The 15760-nt window shown below is 43.9% G+C and overlaps 1 protein-coding gene across 6 annotated transcripts in view; it reads right to left on the minus strand.

The window, feature by feature from the left end:
- DENND4A (DENN domain containing 4A) overlaps positions 1-15760 on the minus strand; it is a 98966-nt gene that overhangs the window by 30279 nt on the left and 52927 nt on the right. For 4 of the 6 annotated variants that reach the window (XM_083184335.1, XM_083184334.1, XM_083184336.1 and 1 more), the window contains exons 10-14: positions 13722-13897; positions 8914-9014; positions 7549-7767; positions 7234-7379; positions 6878-6916 (exon numbers count right to left, since the gene is read on the minus strand). In XM_083184335.1, the coding sequence (XP_083040461.1) occupies positions 6878-6916; positions 7234-7379; positions 7549-7767; positions 8914-9014; positions 13722-13897 (681 nt within the window). The remainder of the gene's footprint in view (positions 1-6877; positions 6917-7233; positions 7380-7548; positions 7768-8913; positions 9015-13721; positions 13898-15760) is intronic. The other 2 variants (XM_083184339.1, XM_083184337.1) reach the window with 1 other exon arrangement.

Raw genomic sequence — 15760 nt, forward strand, 5'->3', positions numbered from 1 at the left:
AATTGCTGTAGCTAATTGAGATTTGCATCTGGGGTCAGTAAGGAGTTGTTCATTTAAGCGCCAGGCACATTGTTTAATATTGACACAAGATGTCTCTAGGGTCAGAAAAACGGGGGCGTGGTCCGACCAGGTAGTCAGACCTATGTCGGTGGCTTGAGTCATATGCAGAAATCTGTGTGGGAGCAAAAAGTAGTCTAGTCTGGAGTACATATTATGTGGTCGGGAATAAAAAGTGTAGTCTCTATCTACTGGGTGTTGGAGGCGCCACGCGTCAACCAACTGATGGTCATGAAGGGTCCTTCTGACCTTACGGTGTGATGCGGTGGAGGATCTACCTGAAGAGCTTGAGATATCTATCTCAGGTTGAAGTGACCAGTTCAGATCTCCCCCCACTACCAGGATGCCCTCGACCAGCGAGGCAATCCGGTCTAGAGCTACGGAGAGGAAGGCAGGCTGTGTCTGGTTTGGTACATAAAGATTAGCAAATGTATATGCCTGGTCAAACAGTTTGCACTTAACCAAAAGGATTCTACCCTCCTCCAGAGCTACTGAAGTCACATCCTTGAATGGGAGTCGTCTCGAAAGAAGAATTGCCACCCCTAGGGATTTGCTTTTAGTATTGTTATTGTAAAACGCGTTCGGAAAATTACGGTCCGTGATGGTAGGGGCAGCATCGGACCTGAAATGGGTCTCTTGTAGGAATGCAACGTCCGCTTTGAATGCATATAAGTCCCTGAGGACTCTAGACCTTTTTTCTGGTAGATTCAGACCCTTAACATTAAAGGAGACCAATTTAATGGTAGTAGGTCTTGTATTAACCGCCATCATCTGTTCTAAAAAAGGCTGTGAATGAGCTCTGGAGGAGGGCATCAACCGCACTGGGGTGTGGAGTCACAATAGGGAGGGTGCAGGGGGAAGAGGAGGGGGATGATGAAGTAAAAACTTCATAATATACATGCAAAGTCAGATTCAAAGAAAGTAGCATACAAAACATACTAAAGTGTAACAGTAAGAAATTAGCAATCGGTACACTGCCGCCACTTGGGAGCCCGGTCATGAGAAGCATGTCCGAGACCAAGTAAAACATGGCGGCGAGGGGGACACTGGGGGTCAGTGCCAACAGCTACCTCGAACAACCTAATAAAACCTAGAACTGTAGATCGAAAAGAACATATATGAAATACTTCTCGTAGTACACAACAACTCACCAACGGATGAAAGAAGGTCCATCTCTAAAGTGGGTATTTATAGCTCAAACATTTTTAGCTGAATAAGTATATCTTTTTGGGTGAAGGACCAAATATCAGTCCATCAGTTTAGAGTAGAGGCTCTGGTCAGCCGCTGCTCCAGCGGTGGCTTAGGATTTCGCTGCACCATCTGCCAGTCATTATTAGGATGTGAAAGTTCTGGTGGAATGGAGCGTAGTAGGGGTTCCTGCCAGTCCGGGAGGGTAACTGGAGGGATGTTCAGAGCCAAGGAGAAAGACGCTAAGTCTTCCAAGTCTTTAAAGGTATGTTGTTTGCCATTGTGGTTGACTTGTAGACTAAAAGGGAAGCCCCATCTATATTTTAATCCCAGCTTGCGGAGTTCGGCAGTCAATGGTCGGAGTGCCCTGCGCTTTTGAAGAGTTGACCAAGACAGGTCTTGGTAAATCTGGATATAGTGGTCACCACGATCAATGGATTCCCTCTGGCGAGTCTTACGGAGGATATCCTCTTTCTGGGTGAAATAATGCATACGGCAAATCACATCTCTTGGTCGCTCAGCAGGGGCCCCTCTGGGTTTCAATGCACGATGGGCTCTGTCGAATTCAATTGGAGTACCAGGGTCTTGTCCGAGGAGGTCATTGAAAGCCCTGGTGAGGTACTCTATAAGACCTTGTGGTGGAATGTCCTCGGGGATCCCCCTGATCCGTAAATTGTTACGGCGCCCCCTGTTGTCCACGTCGTCGAGACGCTCCTGAAGTTGTTGGAAGTCCACTGCCTGTCGGAGGACTGCTGCTCGGAGAGTGTTATGAGCGGCTGCAGAGTCCGAGGTAAATTCCTCTAAAGAAGATAGTCGAGTGCCAATCTGGGAGACCTCAGACTGAATCGAGGCAATTTCAGAACGGACAGTTTCACGGATCCTTTGTTCCAGCTGATCAAAATCTCGTTTTGTTGGCATGGTGCTCAGGACCTGCAGGACTTGTGTTATACTTCCCGACTCCAATGAGGGCGTCGAGTCCAGGGATCGTGAGCCCTGGGGTGTAGAGTCCACAAGCTGTGTTAGGCTAGGAGTGGAAGGGATCATGGTATCCTCTGTGGGGGCTGGTCCCTGGGGTAACAGAAACTGCCGCATAAGAGAGGGCGTGGGTGTGTCCATGTTATGTGTAGTAACTCCCTTCTGAGATTTTCGCCCTTCCATTTGAGAGCCTTTCCTGCCTTTCACCATGGAATAATTATCATATAACAGTATAGAAGGGTAGTAAGGGAGCACTGATGAGGTGGCGTGTGTTCTGTTGGCGAGGCTACCACTGGCACTTTCCCCCCATAAGGTGGCTAGGTCAGCATCAGCACGCAGTGAGAGCCATCATCGGGTTCTGTGTTCCCGCTGCCCCGGGCGTTCTGGGGATCAGGCTCGGTCGGGGTAGTGTCAGTGTTTATAGCAGTGTTTATAGCTGTATTCCAGCCCACAATGAGTTGCCAGGCGGCCAGAGTGATGGAGAATACACTGGGTGTGTAACGAGCTTTTGCTTGCTCCAGGAATTTTACATCAGCATATCTGGTATGTAAGCTGGGGTGATATAGGGCGCAAACTGCAGAGTGTTCCACAAGAGGGGGCTCCAGTGTCGGAAATCTCACTGAGCCGGTGGGAAATGGCAGTACTATATCTCCAGACTTGCCTCTTGTTAGGGGTGCAGTTTATTATAGGTGGGGGATGTGAAGACCAGTATCACACCCTAGGTAGATTTTTTGGCTGCAGGGGGTCTATAGTGGTGGAAAGTGGCTGACAATAGGGAGAGCTCTGCAGGGACCGTTCTGCTCCCGATGGCCACCAAGCCACGCCCCCTATTTTAATTTTATTTTTTTAATTTTATTTTTTTGTTTGCTTACTTTTTCTTAGTAAAGCTTGTGGGGGTGATGGAGGGGGTAAGCACAGCTGGTACAGTATGAGTGTGGGGCAGGGGTGAGGTGAGGCTGCGTGGGGAGCTGTGAGTACAGGCAGCTAGAGCTGGGTATGCAGGGAGCGCCGGATCCAAGATGGCCGCCGCCACTGGAGCTGGAGAAGGACACACGGAGCTCTCCTCCTAGCTCCCGTCTTCTGGGCCACCAATGCAGGTCAGAGGCTTCAGGGGGTGCAGGGACATCCACCGCTTACCTCCTGTGAGGGGATCCTTTAATTCTGCCGCCTCCAGGACCCGATTCTCGCCGCGATGCGGGTGTGGAGCTCCGCGGCCGGGTGCAGGTAGTAAATTGAGGCCGCGGCTTCAGGGTAGATGAGGGCCGCAACCCGCAGGGCGAGATTTCTCCCACCCCCGGCTCCGCAGCGCCGTCAATCTGCGTTCGGAGGGTCTCTTAGGGGAGTCTGGGCAGTCGCTGTGATTGTCCTGGTGTGGCTGAGCCTGGAAAAAGGCACTTTTAATCTGTTTTTAGCAGGAGCTCCCTAGCTGTGCGTCCTGCGTCCTGCTTGGCTAGGCCACGCCCCCTATCTATATCTATCTATCTATCTATATATATATATATATACGTACGTACATGTATTGCTAGCTGCCGTAGTGTTACTTGTACAATTTTGTGCTTGCAAATGAAAACACGCCATCCCTCCCTGATCAGTACCCTGCACTGGCAGTGAACACTATGCTGGGCATATAATATATGGGAGCATAAGCAAAGGATGGGCTCTCTGCCGCCCACTGGGATGAGCTTTATCTCATCTCCTATCCAATAGGGCACTTTGTGCACTTACTACTAGAGCTTCTTCTGCAGTATCCCAACCGCAAGCAAGAATTCCACAGTCAAAATAAAGCCTCTGGTCACCACATATAAGCTCTGCATTGTACACTGGTCAGCAAACCACAATGTGAACCGAACTTCAACAAAAATGGGTCAACTTTAAGAACTTTTCAGTGCCATTAGAGAAAATCTACTTTTTAACGTAACGTCCCACATATTGCCATACAATCACTCATACTTGCATTTTCTGGACAATGAAGAACAAATATACTTCCAATCTCTCATCCTGGCTCAGATGTCTAACCCTGAAAGCCATCTTCAGCACATAATTGCCTTCTCAAGTCTTTAGCACCAACTGCTGTGACCACCAATACCACCTAAACTTTGGTTTCGTACTTCCAACAGGAATGGGTTTCCTGTTCCCCAAGGAATAACCTTCTCAATATTCCTTCACTGCAGTCTCCACAACCTTGCCTTCATTTGGTTCACGCCTACCCTCCTCCCACTCTTCACCTCACAAGTGTCCTGTGCTGATCCCAGCCTCTGACAATTGCTCAAACACCTGGATCTACAACACTTCTCAGAGGATGTAACGACAAAGCTGGTCAATGTTTTAATGATCGTGGTATTAAAATATTAAATTGAAAATTAACATTTACCACTGTAGCATTCACTAGCATGGTAAATGATTGCAATTAAAAAATAAATGAATACATGTTAAATGTACTCTACACCCCTAAACCAACACAATATAAATATTAAAACAAAGCCGTACTTACTTGTTGTCAAAGCAATTTTATTTCATGAAACTGCTGTAATAATTATTAGATACTGACATAAAACAAATAAGGAAATTATGGTGTGTACCAGTCAGTGTGCGCCCATTTTAAATTTACCACAAAGTGACTGAACTACAACCAAAGCATTCCTCTATTATAGAGATGATTATTTAATCAGCTTGGAGGTATTTTGGCTTATTCCTCTTTATCCTGCCTTATCTGCTGTAATGTTGTGACATGACCCAAATTAAGTAATGGTTAGGATTTGAAAAGACGATCCCACAACTTGAAATTTCGTTAGTTCCAATGAGCCAATCAGCTGTAGGATTACATGCTTGTTTAAAATGACTATTGTACTGGATAATCCTTTATATCTGCTAAGCTTCAGATCACAGATGGGATACCTTGTTGACAGTCTTTACACTTATGACCCAGAATGCTCTCTTAGGGGTTTATTTATGAAGATGGGAGTTAAATTGAAGATAGAATCTGATTGGTTGCCCATAGCAACATCCTAATACCTTCTAGAAGGTGTTAAATAAAAAAAAAGTAGATTCTGATTGGTTGCCATCTTCAATAGAACTCCCGTCTTAGTAAATCCCTTAGTCTGCAGGTCTCCTACATGTGGAGATAGACACTAAACAGCCCAAAGTCATGGGTATACGTTGGTTCCTGGATGGGAAACACTTTGTTAGACTGCAGCGTTTAGTTTGACCAAATATTTTCTTATTTATACAAGGTGTGTCATCTGCCTGCACCCTTCCTTCCATTCCCAATCATTCAGATGGATATAGCAAAGCAGATGCAAGAAAATTGGGAGAAGAGTGTCCTTCCCATAACCATCTTTTGTCTACTATACCTTTTATTAAACTCTAAACCATAACTTCAGTCAATGCAAAGGAGGCTTGCCCAATATTATTATAGCAGGTGTCAGCAAAGTCATGTATAATCTATGAGTCCAAAAGCTACTGATCCCAACCCTGTCTGTAGCTAGACCAGGCACAGGCAACCTGTGGCTCTCAGCATGCATTGCCACAGTTTTAGAATTCCCTAATAGCAAAACTGTGACAAGGCATGCTGGGACTTCACAACAGCTGGAGAGCCACAGGTTGTCCATGATACTTTAACATCTTCTTACTTCTTGACCAACTGCTACCAAATAAAAGGTGGTAAACCTATTACCTGTGATCACTGATTGTAGGTAATTGCTTTGCCGTGGGATATCTAATATACCCCGATAAGCTGGAACTTGCTGTAGTTTATCAGGGATTTTTTTGCACCTGCTTCAGGAAGGTAAAACCCAACCCCAGAAAGCAGACCCATTTTTGTGGGAAAATGGGTCTGCAGCCGATGAAATGCTATATCGTAGAAACATGGTAACTGGCTGACCCCCTTTAAGTTTTTCATCTACTATCTGGTTGGTTTGACATCTTCCCTTGTTTCTAAATTATGATCACATTCAGGTCTGCATACCCTGATGGCACTCAAAGCTGACTTATATTGGCTTGTTCAGCAGTTTTTATGTATTTTTATTGTCCCAAGAAGATTGTGCTAAAATATAACTTTTATTAGTTGTTATACGATTGTATCAATTCCTGGGCAGCACCTCCCTATACACATTAAGCCTGAATTTATGGTAATATTCTTCATAGGGAATACCTGACTATTGCAACGTTTGAAATACATGATTGGACTGTGCGGATTAACCTTTTTCTGTTGAAATGTTAAATCTGACAGAACATTTCTCAGATTTTATACTGCAACTATATCTTTAATCAGCTGACCAATTTTCGTGTCAGAACACCACCTTTATGGTTCAGGTGTCATTGAATAGGGTGTTTTATGTAGATGTGTAATAGGGTTCTTTGAAAAGTAGTCAAATTTTTGAGGTATAAGGCGTCAAATTTGTGATTTTTTTTTTCACATAGAAAGCAGTGAATGGGGGGTGGGGGGTGTGTGTGTTCCAAAAAATTTACTTTAGTGTGCTACAAGCTCTGATTAAATTATTAGAATTTGATACAGATAACATGTAAGCAGAAATGAATACAATAAATGATATAGCAAGACCATTCATCCTCTCCCACTGCTGCACACAATGGCTGACCAGCCTAAAAACATATGAAAGGTCCACTACTCACACAAATGAACAGACCGTGATCCACTTACCTTAATACTCTTTTCTGCACAATTCCTTTCTGAGAATAGCTTGTTAATGAGAGCAGAGGGACAAAGTGTCAGAAGCAGGGCCTGTGTTGCAGATAGTCGGCATATAAATAAGAACAGGCTGCCTGCTAACAAGTGCTATGAACACGCTTCTACACTACATTGTAGGCAAACTACCCTGCTGCTAGGGGGTTTTGTGACTTATCGGGAAAAGCGAAAGCTCTTTGGTGACACCACATCTGCACCACAGTACATGCTGCATGCAAAGGGGGAGCCAGCACTATGGCTTCTTCAAGGTGACAGGTGAACTTTGACATTACCTACATAGAAACAAATGGCATCAGAATTCCTGCACATACCTTCTCCACACAATCATCAAAGAAGGCCAAGCTGGCATCCTTATCACTAACAAAGGAGCATTCTTCAATGAAGCGGATGAACATCTGGGTTTTGGTCATCATATTGTAGAACTTGTGGTGTGAACGGTCGCGGCTTTTCAAAAAACCTTAAACGGGAATAGAGACCCATTAATGTTTCTGATGCAATTCAAATGGATTCCAGTTTTTATCATTCATAAGGCCACATTTTCTCCACAAGTTCATAACGTGTCATTGTATGTGATCACACAAAACATAGACATGACTGCGTATGAATATAAGACATGTCATTTTTACCCTGTAGTTCAAACAGAGAGCTGGCATCTGTGGCCGTCTCGGATGGGGCCTGTGTGATTGGAAGAAGATAGGTTCTGTACCCTTTCAAAATTGATGCCATAAAACATAAGAAAGCTTCTTGAATCTCCATGTCCAGCTGGTGCATTTTCTTTCCTGAATTGAAGTCACAGTCATTCATAGCCAGTTCTAGCAGGGCGTCATCTCTAGGTCGTTGCTGTACTAAGAGGAATAAAACAGAGCCTTATTGCCAGTGTTCAGTGCACCCGCTCTATATACTAAAGTGGCTCCTACAAACTCAGGCAATGGATCTGAGTGACACTACTATAGTATCTTATATAGCGCAGCATATTCTACTAGCACTCAAATGTATATTTATACAGTAAATCTGAATTATTGAATAGAGTAACAAAGAAAATAAGTGTTTACATACATTGGTTACAACGGTAGGATACGATATGAACGTTAAAATACAGAGATTTTACATTTACCAATGGCTTTCTGTAATCTCTCTATAACACAGCATAGTGACAACCTGGAGTTTTGAGGGGTAAATGTATAAAGCTTGTGAGAAGTGGTATCCATCCCCATAAAGAACGATGATAATGCACCAGCCAATCAGGATCAATATGTAAATTGATAGTTAGGAGCTGATTGGCTGGAGCATTATCACCTTGCACATAATGGGGTAGATTTATTAAGCTCGGTGAAGTGATAAAGTGTCTGGTTTTTATCACCGGCCAATCAACCCCTAACTGTGAAGTTACAGGCTTGGTTTGAAAAATAACAGGTAGGAGCTGATTGGCCGGTGATAAAAACCAGACACTTTATCACTTCACCGATCTTAATAATCTACCCCAACCTTTATGGGGATAGATACCACTTCCCTGAGCTTCACACATTTACCCTAGAGTGATACCAGATCAAGCGGATACTATGAAGTCTATTGCAGACTGGTGATACTCTTTAAGCTATTAACAGTGATGGCGCATGAGGCAACTATCCCTGTATAGAGAATGGCAACTTGGCAGGGCAATGAGACTGTGGCACACTACAGGCATGTAACAGAAGAAGATTAACCGTTACATTTACGGCTATCATCCAAAAAAACTAAATTAACAGTTTACCGTAGTCTACAAAACAAATTAGAGGTTTGCTTTAATAATGAAACTAGAGACTAACCTAAATCATAGCAGAATTAGTTGAATGCAACAAGACTAAATAATTATCTATTATCTATAAGTAGTTGCTATCCAATAAACCCATAGTATGTTTGTATTTTAAACAGTAAATGAAAAGAATAAATGAACATGCCGAAAAAGTTTATATATGGTCACAGTGTTGTTCCATCTTACATAATGTACTTACACTCTGCCAATTGCTGATATAAATTGCTGAGAGTGTTGAGGAGGTTCTTGCAGGCTTTCTTAGGCAGGATCTTCCAGCTGACATTCCTCTTGCACTCCGATCTGCAACATCAGCCACATACAGGGAAGTTATTTCCCAAGCAGGGAGGAGGTGATTGCAGAGTGACACTTTGCTAACAGAAGTGTTTTCCTTATATGTATATATGAATGCATACCTCCCAACTGTCACGATTCCGTCGGGACAGTCCCGATTTTCGGGTCCTGTCCCGACGTCCCACCCGCGGCAGGCATTGTCCCGCTGCGGGGGGTGGCAGTTGGGAGACCCCCCAATCTAGTAGAATAGACGCTGTGCGCATACGCACAGCGTCTATTCTCGTATGAAAATGAGGTCGCAGCTAATTAGCATAAGCCGTGCCCTCATTTGCATACGCCCCGCCCCTTTTCGGACGCTCGCGCGGCTTCGCCGCGCGAGTGTCCCTATTTCATCCGGACACAAGTTGGGAGGTATGTGAATGCAAGTAGAAAATCTATATCACCTAAATATATTGTTATATGGAAAACAGATATTTACCAACAAGGTAATTATTGCATTTTTCAGGCTAAGGACACTTTAGCCAATGAAATATGTGTGTTTAAGGCTATAAGGTATGGCTCTAGAATAAGGTACAGGTGGAGTAGGTAAAGGGGGGGGACCCAGTATTCACTGCACCCGATCGTGCATATGTAATGATCGGATGAAGTGAATATATGAATATCTAATGAGCGGCTCGAGAGCTCCTGCCCCCTGCTGGCTGCTCTGTGTTTTTTTAATTAAATATATATTCATGTGCTATAAGCACATGAATAAAAATAACATGCCCCTTCACAGAAAAAAAATCCTGATTTTTTTACACCAAAATTAAAAAAAAAAACCTTTTAGTTTAAAAGTTCACATTCCAGCTCTCCATGAAAAGATGGAGAATTGCTACACGGAGAGAGACGGCGAAAATCACTTAGAAAGACGGCGAATATGTCACATTAATAGGGTTGCTCGCTTTTGGAGAGCAAAATGCTCCGTCCAAGGCGAAAAAAGCACAAATTCGCCATAAAACAGGGCAAATTTTTCTCATTGAATACTGCCCACAGTTTCCCTAATTGAGGCAAGACTGCCAAAAGTCTGATAGAGCAGCAGTCAGCAGTTGCTACCATGCAGGTTTCTCAGGACTTTGTCGGTTTCACAGTCCTTACCCTACATCAATGCTCTGGAAGCTTAAGCTGTGTACACACGGGGCAATTTGCCCAGGCAATTTCGACTAGATCAGTGGTGTCAAACTCATGGACCTCCAGCTGTTGTGGATTACACGTCCCAGCATGCCTTGCCACAGTTTTAGCAATCCATTATATAAAATCTGTGGCAATGCATGCTGAGACATGTAGTTCCACAATAGCTGGCGGGCCATGAGTTTGACCACTGGACTAGATAGTCAAAATCACATTGTTGGTAAGCCAGAATCACCCCATGTACACACACTGCATGTGATAGCGATGCACGGCCCTGCACCGTCTATATCACCCAGCCAAAAAGACACTGCAGGCAAGTCCGGCGGCTACATCTTGATTTTGAACAAGCCAAATCGCTTAGTTAAAATCTCCCAGTCGAGCCAATGTGTACACCATTTTAAGCTTGTTTCCCCTTCCAGGTGCACTTCACCTGAAAGGGGACACAGGTAATATATTCTATCAACATTCTATATTCTACCCCACTGCTGGCGGGTTCTCTAATGCACCATATGAGGCAGAGGTCCAACAGCCACACTCAGAGCATTCCTCGTATCTTGTAGAAACTGCCTGGGTTTTTGGCTTGTTCTATGTGAAGCCCTTAAAGCGATCTTCACTGCCACAGGGGCTAAGTGGGATCCCTCAGTCCTATATACCTTTGTGTGAGCCTTCTTTTCTACCTGAAATGGCTGGTAATGGCCTTCAGGCCTAAAGCTGTGTACACAAGGGGAAATATGATTGCTGGGGATATATTGCTAGCAATATATCCCCAGCAACCATATTGCTCAGTGTCTCCTTTTCATCAGCGATGAAAAGGAGACACTGCTACGGGGCGTAGGGGGAGCGCAGCAGCAGCCTACGCTGCTGCTGTCACTTTGAACGGAGGAGGGAGGGAGCAGCCGCACGGGGCTGGGGAGATCAATGCTGATCTCCCCGGCGCTGACCTCCCGGCACAGCGATCGCGGGGAAAGCCGCTGGTCGCAGGAGCATGCTCCTGCGACCAGCGACCATTAGGCAGTGCACACGGGAGCGCGCAGCTGGCGATTTATCGCCACCTGCGCTCGAAATCACTGGCAATATGGTCGCTCAGCAACCATATTCCCAGCGATTTCACACAATATTGCTCCCGTGTGTACACACCTTTACTGTTTAATCAACAAATTATTGGATTGGTCATTGTGTCTGACAAGACGGGAGATGGCACTGTCAGGGTCTCATCTTTCTAAATAGGATAATGGAATCTGTCTCCACAACAATACCATGGATGCACCAGACTCCTGCTGCAGTTCAGGCAATGGCTGGTTTGACTCTTAGGAGCTCTCTGAACAATTACTTGAGGTGGCCTAGAGGTTTTTTCTTCCTGTGTGGTGGATTCCTGTGGGCACGAGGGAGTAGGGATTACAGAGCCATACAACAATAAACCATGAGGAAGGGGAGGAGTTAATTGTGCCCACAAATGCTCAGAGGTGGGTTATTTCACATTGCTGAGCTGGAATATAGGGGTTATTCTGATTTAATCAGTTTGGCATCTGCGCAGCATTTTACGGGCATTACCCTTGAAACTGCTGGGTGTTCCCATAATAATGGCCTGTTGACACGGGTGCTGACGTCAGCTGCGAATTGATTATGCAAATCATTAATTCGCAGACCTGCGGGGAATCGGGGCGTGCAGGGGGGTGGGGAGCCCTTGCAAGTGGCGTCTGGGGGACTCGCAAGGCTGCAAAGTTCCCAGATTTGCGAGTCAACCAAAATAAAGTCCAAAGTATAGACAGAATCTGTCTGCTTCTATTCTGGGCCCAATGGTTCAACTCCACAACAGAAACTGGAGTGAGAGCAACAGCAGGGGGGTGAGACACTAAAAGTTCAGACTGTTGGTGGCTAAGTTGAAGATGGAATTCTTGAGGTTAGTCTTCCACACCACGTAATAGGATGACAGCAGGTTATCCATGGGATTCAATAACATGCCCTTGCAAATTGTAAAGGTGCCCATAGACTGTCCGTTCTGTACTATGAGATGCGTGCTCCACGCATCTCATCGTACGGTACAAAAAGTATGTGCTGCACATACTTTTTGTACTAGCTGTTCATTGCATCGCATTGCATGCACAATGTATGCACTAGGCATGCAGTGCGATGCGATGTGTACTATATAAGTGCCGAACGGATCCGATGAACAGACAGTCTATGGGAACCTTAAATCTGTGAGGGACGACAGTGCCTGATTTGTTATGCAGTTTCAGCTCTGTTTTAGAACTGGCTACCAACCTAAGGTGTTAAAGAACAAGCCAGTGATGGTGGTCTTATTCAGGTACAGCAGGTATTGGCCATCCATTACCTAAACTGATCAGTGAGAATCTGCTGCCTCGCTACAATGTCAGATTCTGGAGAAGATCCAGACATTAAAGTCTCACAGTTGGAACTTCAATACAGAGCCAACCGGATACCTTCAAAACTGATGACCTTTCTGCTGTTTTGACTTTTAAATGATTACAATATTAAAGCAGGTGTTGTATATTAGGTTGACAAAGTCTAGGTTGACAGTGGAAAAGATCAGCATTCAATTTTCATGTTTATTTGGCATTAATGTTGACACCTGAGCATGTGGAGCCCCTATTACTGTACAGCTTCACTCCCCATGCTTCAGAACATACCAACAGTTCTTATTTGTCAGGCACCCTGTGGATCTATAGTAGGAATGAATGTGACAGTTAGTAATGACTACAACTGTGCAACAGCTAGGTGATTTGGAGAACGTGACCATTGGTAGATCTCAGGGACCGGTTTAGCCAGCTCTGGATTAAAACACCAGGCAGATCGACCACAACTCTGTAATGCCTGCATTGCGCGGGCTATTACATTCACTGTGCTATGTAATGATTACATCAGAAGAATTAGAATTCACACAGGATGTGCAGTTTTGTGAGGGGTTTTAACTAGTGCTACACTAATTCCTCTACTTTTTACAGAAGTGTGCAAAGGGACAAAGACCAATAATTGTTTATTTTCACTATTCTCCTCCTTCTATAGACCTAAAGTCGAGACATATACATCAATTTATTCCCTTTATGGATTTTAGAATATACATACACAAACATCAATATGCTAACAGAACATCATATAGAATATTATAAAAATACTATGTATTTAAGGATCATGATCTACAGTTTATGGTATAAGCTAGACCCTATATATACATATAAAATACAATGATGCTGGATGACTCTTGTAATATGTACAGTAGACAGCCCAGCAAAAATTAGAATACACAATTTTCCCAACAGAACACTGAAGTGATGAGCCCAGTTTATACAGGAGTCCATACAAATCCTGACAGTGTACTATAATAGGACATCCCATAGTCTGAAACCCATTAACATCTCAGCAATAATTTGCATTACTAAATAAATTCCTCAAGTGCGTACTCTGCATCAAGCATCACTTTCTAAAGGATCATTTTAGTCCGCTCCATCCTGAGGGTTAATACATTTTGACCAACATGACAATCTCCTTTGTTGTATTGGAAAGAACAAGTTTCAATCAAGGAATACTTACTGAGAGATGGTGTTGGTATCTAGGTCAACACAACTCACATCCGGAGGGGGCTCGTACAGATCAAAATAGCGAGAATCAATTCCCACAATAAAAGGACATGGGGCACTCAGCACGTCCGCCAAGGCCAAAGGGCACAGCGGAATATACGGGCACGGCCAATGAAATGGGAAAATCATCTTTGGGGAAAATGATAAAAAGGGAGAAAATAGTTTGGTTATGGTCAGTTTTAGTTGTGTCAAAATTACAGCAAAAAGATAAAACAAATATACTTTATGTGTATAGCAACCAACCCAACCCTCTATTGCCTGATGTCACATGGTCCAACAGACCGATACTGCTTGGCAAAACATCAAAAGGCATCTAATGCCCCTTTCAGACCGCCCTTATTACCCAGTATTTTGCCAGTTTTCGACCATTTCAAAACGGTAATATGTGCGGTCTGAGAGGTCCAGAGTGAATTTACAGTTTAAAAAAAACAAAAACGTGAAAATACTGTTTCAGACCCGTTCAGACTGCAAAAAAAACCAGTATTTAGGACCCTTCCAGCAGTGAGCACAAGCAAAGTGAATATGGAATGAACTGGACCCGCACATTCCATATGCAGGGGGCAGGGACCCGCTCATTAAATATTCACTGCACAGAGCGGGTCCCACTCATTAGATATGCACAGAGCAAGACCTCAGTGGCAGTGCTCAACATGCGATGTGCTTTCACAGCGCAAAACCTGCTTAGGCCAGGTTTAATACCGGGTAATATGTGTGGTCTAAAAGGGGCATAACCTGCTTTGACCAGTTTTAAGAAAGGTTTTATATACCGGGTCTAAGCAGGTTTTGCAGTGTGAAAGCAGCATTACTATTATCAAAAAAAAAAAGTTACAAAAAAATAAATAAATAATAAAAATTTTTTAAAAACCCAGCAATTAAATGTTTGTTTCTAGCACAAGCTGAATGAACCACGTCCTTTTGGATACAAATAGATGAACCCACAACATCGATAACGGGGTAAAGACAACATTTTGCCTAAAGCAGGCCCCCAAGAACAAAACCAAAACAGTCATATACAAGCATGTAGTGAAGCCATACATTTTAAATGAAGGTTCGGTGCTTCCAGGTACATTAACATTTGTCACAGTTACAGGCTTTAAGCAATGGCTTTACTCTGGCTTAGTGAATCTGGCTGCAATTTCCATGGGCTCACTGCAATATGTTCCTGCATGAGAAGTAGAATGGCAAAGCAGAGATAAGCTTCCATAACATATGCTTTATTCACTGAAACTTTACAGGCTGGCTACAAAAAGCTGTGTTTGGATTAGCTCCAGAAATGAGAGCCTGAGAGCAGCCTGTTAATGTGATGAAAATGAGTCTATAAAGCACCTCAATCTGCTTCAAATGCAGGCAGTATGAGAATCACTCGGGGGTCCCAGAGCTGCCCAGTGAAAGGACACTTCGGTTTTACTGGCATAAGATACTAGAACAAGGATGCTGAAATGCAGACATTAGTTATATGAAAAGCAGACGTACAGGAGAAACAACAGAAGGGAAAGCCAGTATTAGGTTTCCATTTCATACTGCACAGCATAGAAACCAGATTTCCACTACAGAACTGTATGCAGCACCCAGCCAGAGATAGGAACATAGAAGCAACTTTTAGAATAGGACCCAACTGTGTGAGACGCTTTCAGCTCAAAGTCGCCCAGTATGTATGGGCCTTTAAGCTTAATAAGATTTAAGCGGGTTAATTTATTTCTGTGCAGGGTAAATACTGGCTGCATTATTCTTACTCTGCAATTTAGATTTCAGTTTTAACACACCCCACCCAAATCTAACTCTCTCTACACGTTACATCTGCAGTGCACATAGTTTTGTACATTTTAGAAAGATTTGGCTTTTGCAATCAACTCTAAAATCAGGCCCCTAAGCTCCTACAGGGCTTGGCCAGTTTTGGTTCCTCTGGTAGTCCCAGCTGAAGTTATAAGGTAGCGGATACTGCCACACAGGACTTCTAACCAGGGTCCCAGTTTGAATGCTGTTCTCCATGTT

The sequence above is a fragment of the Crinia signifera genome, chromosome 4 (genome assembly GCF_055691185.1).
Source record: "Crinia signifera chromosome 4, ASM5569118v1, whole genome shotgun sequence".
In the NCBI taxonomy this organism is placed as follows: Eukaryota; Metazoa; Chordata; class Amphibia; order Anura; family Myobatrachidae; genus Crinia; species Crinia signifera.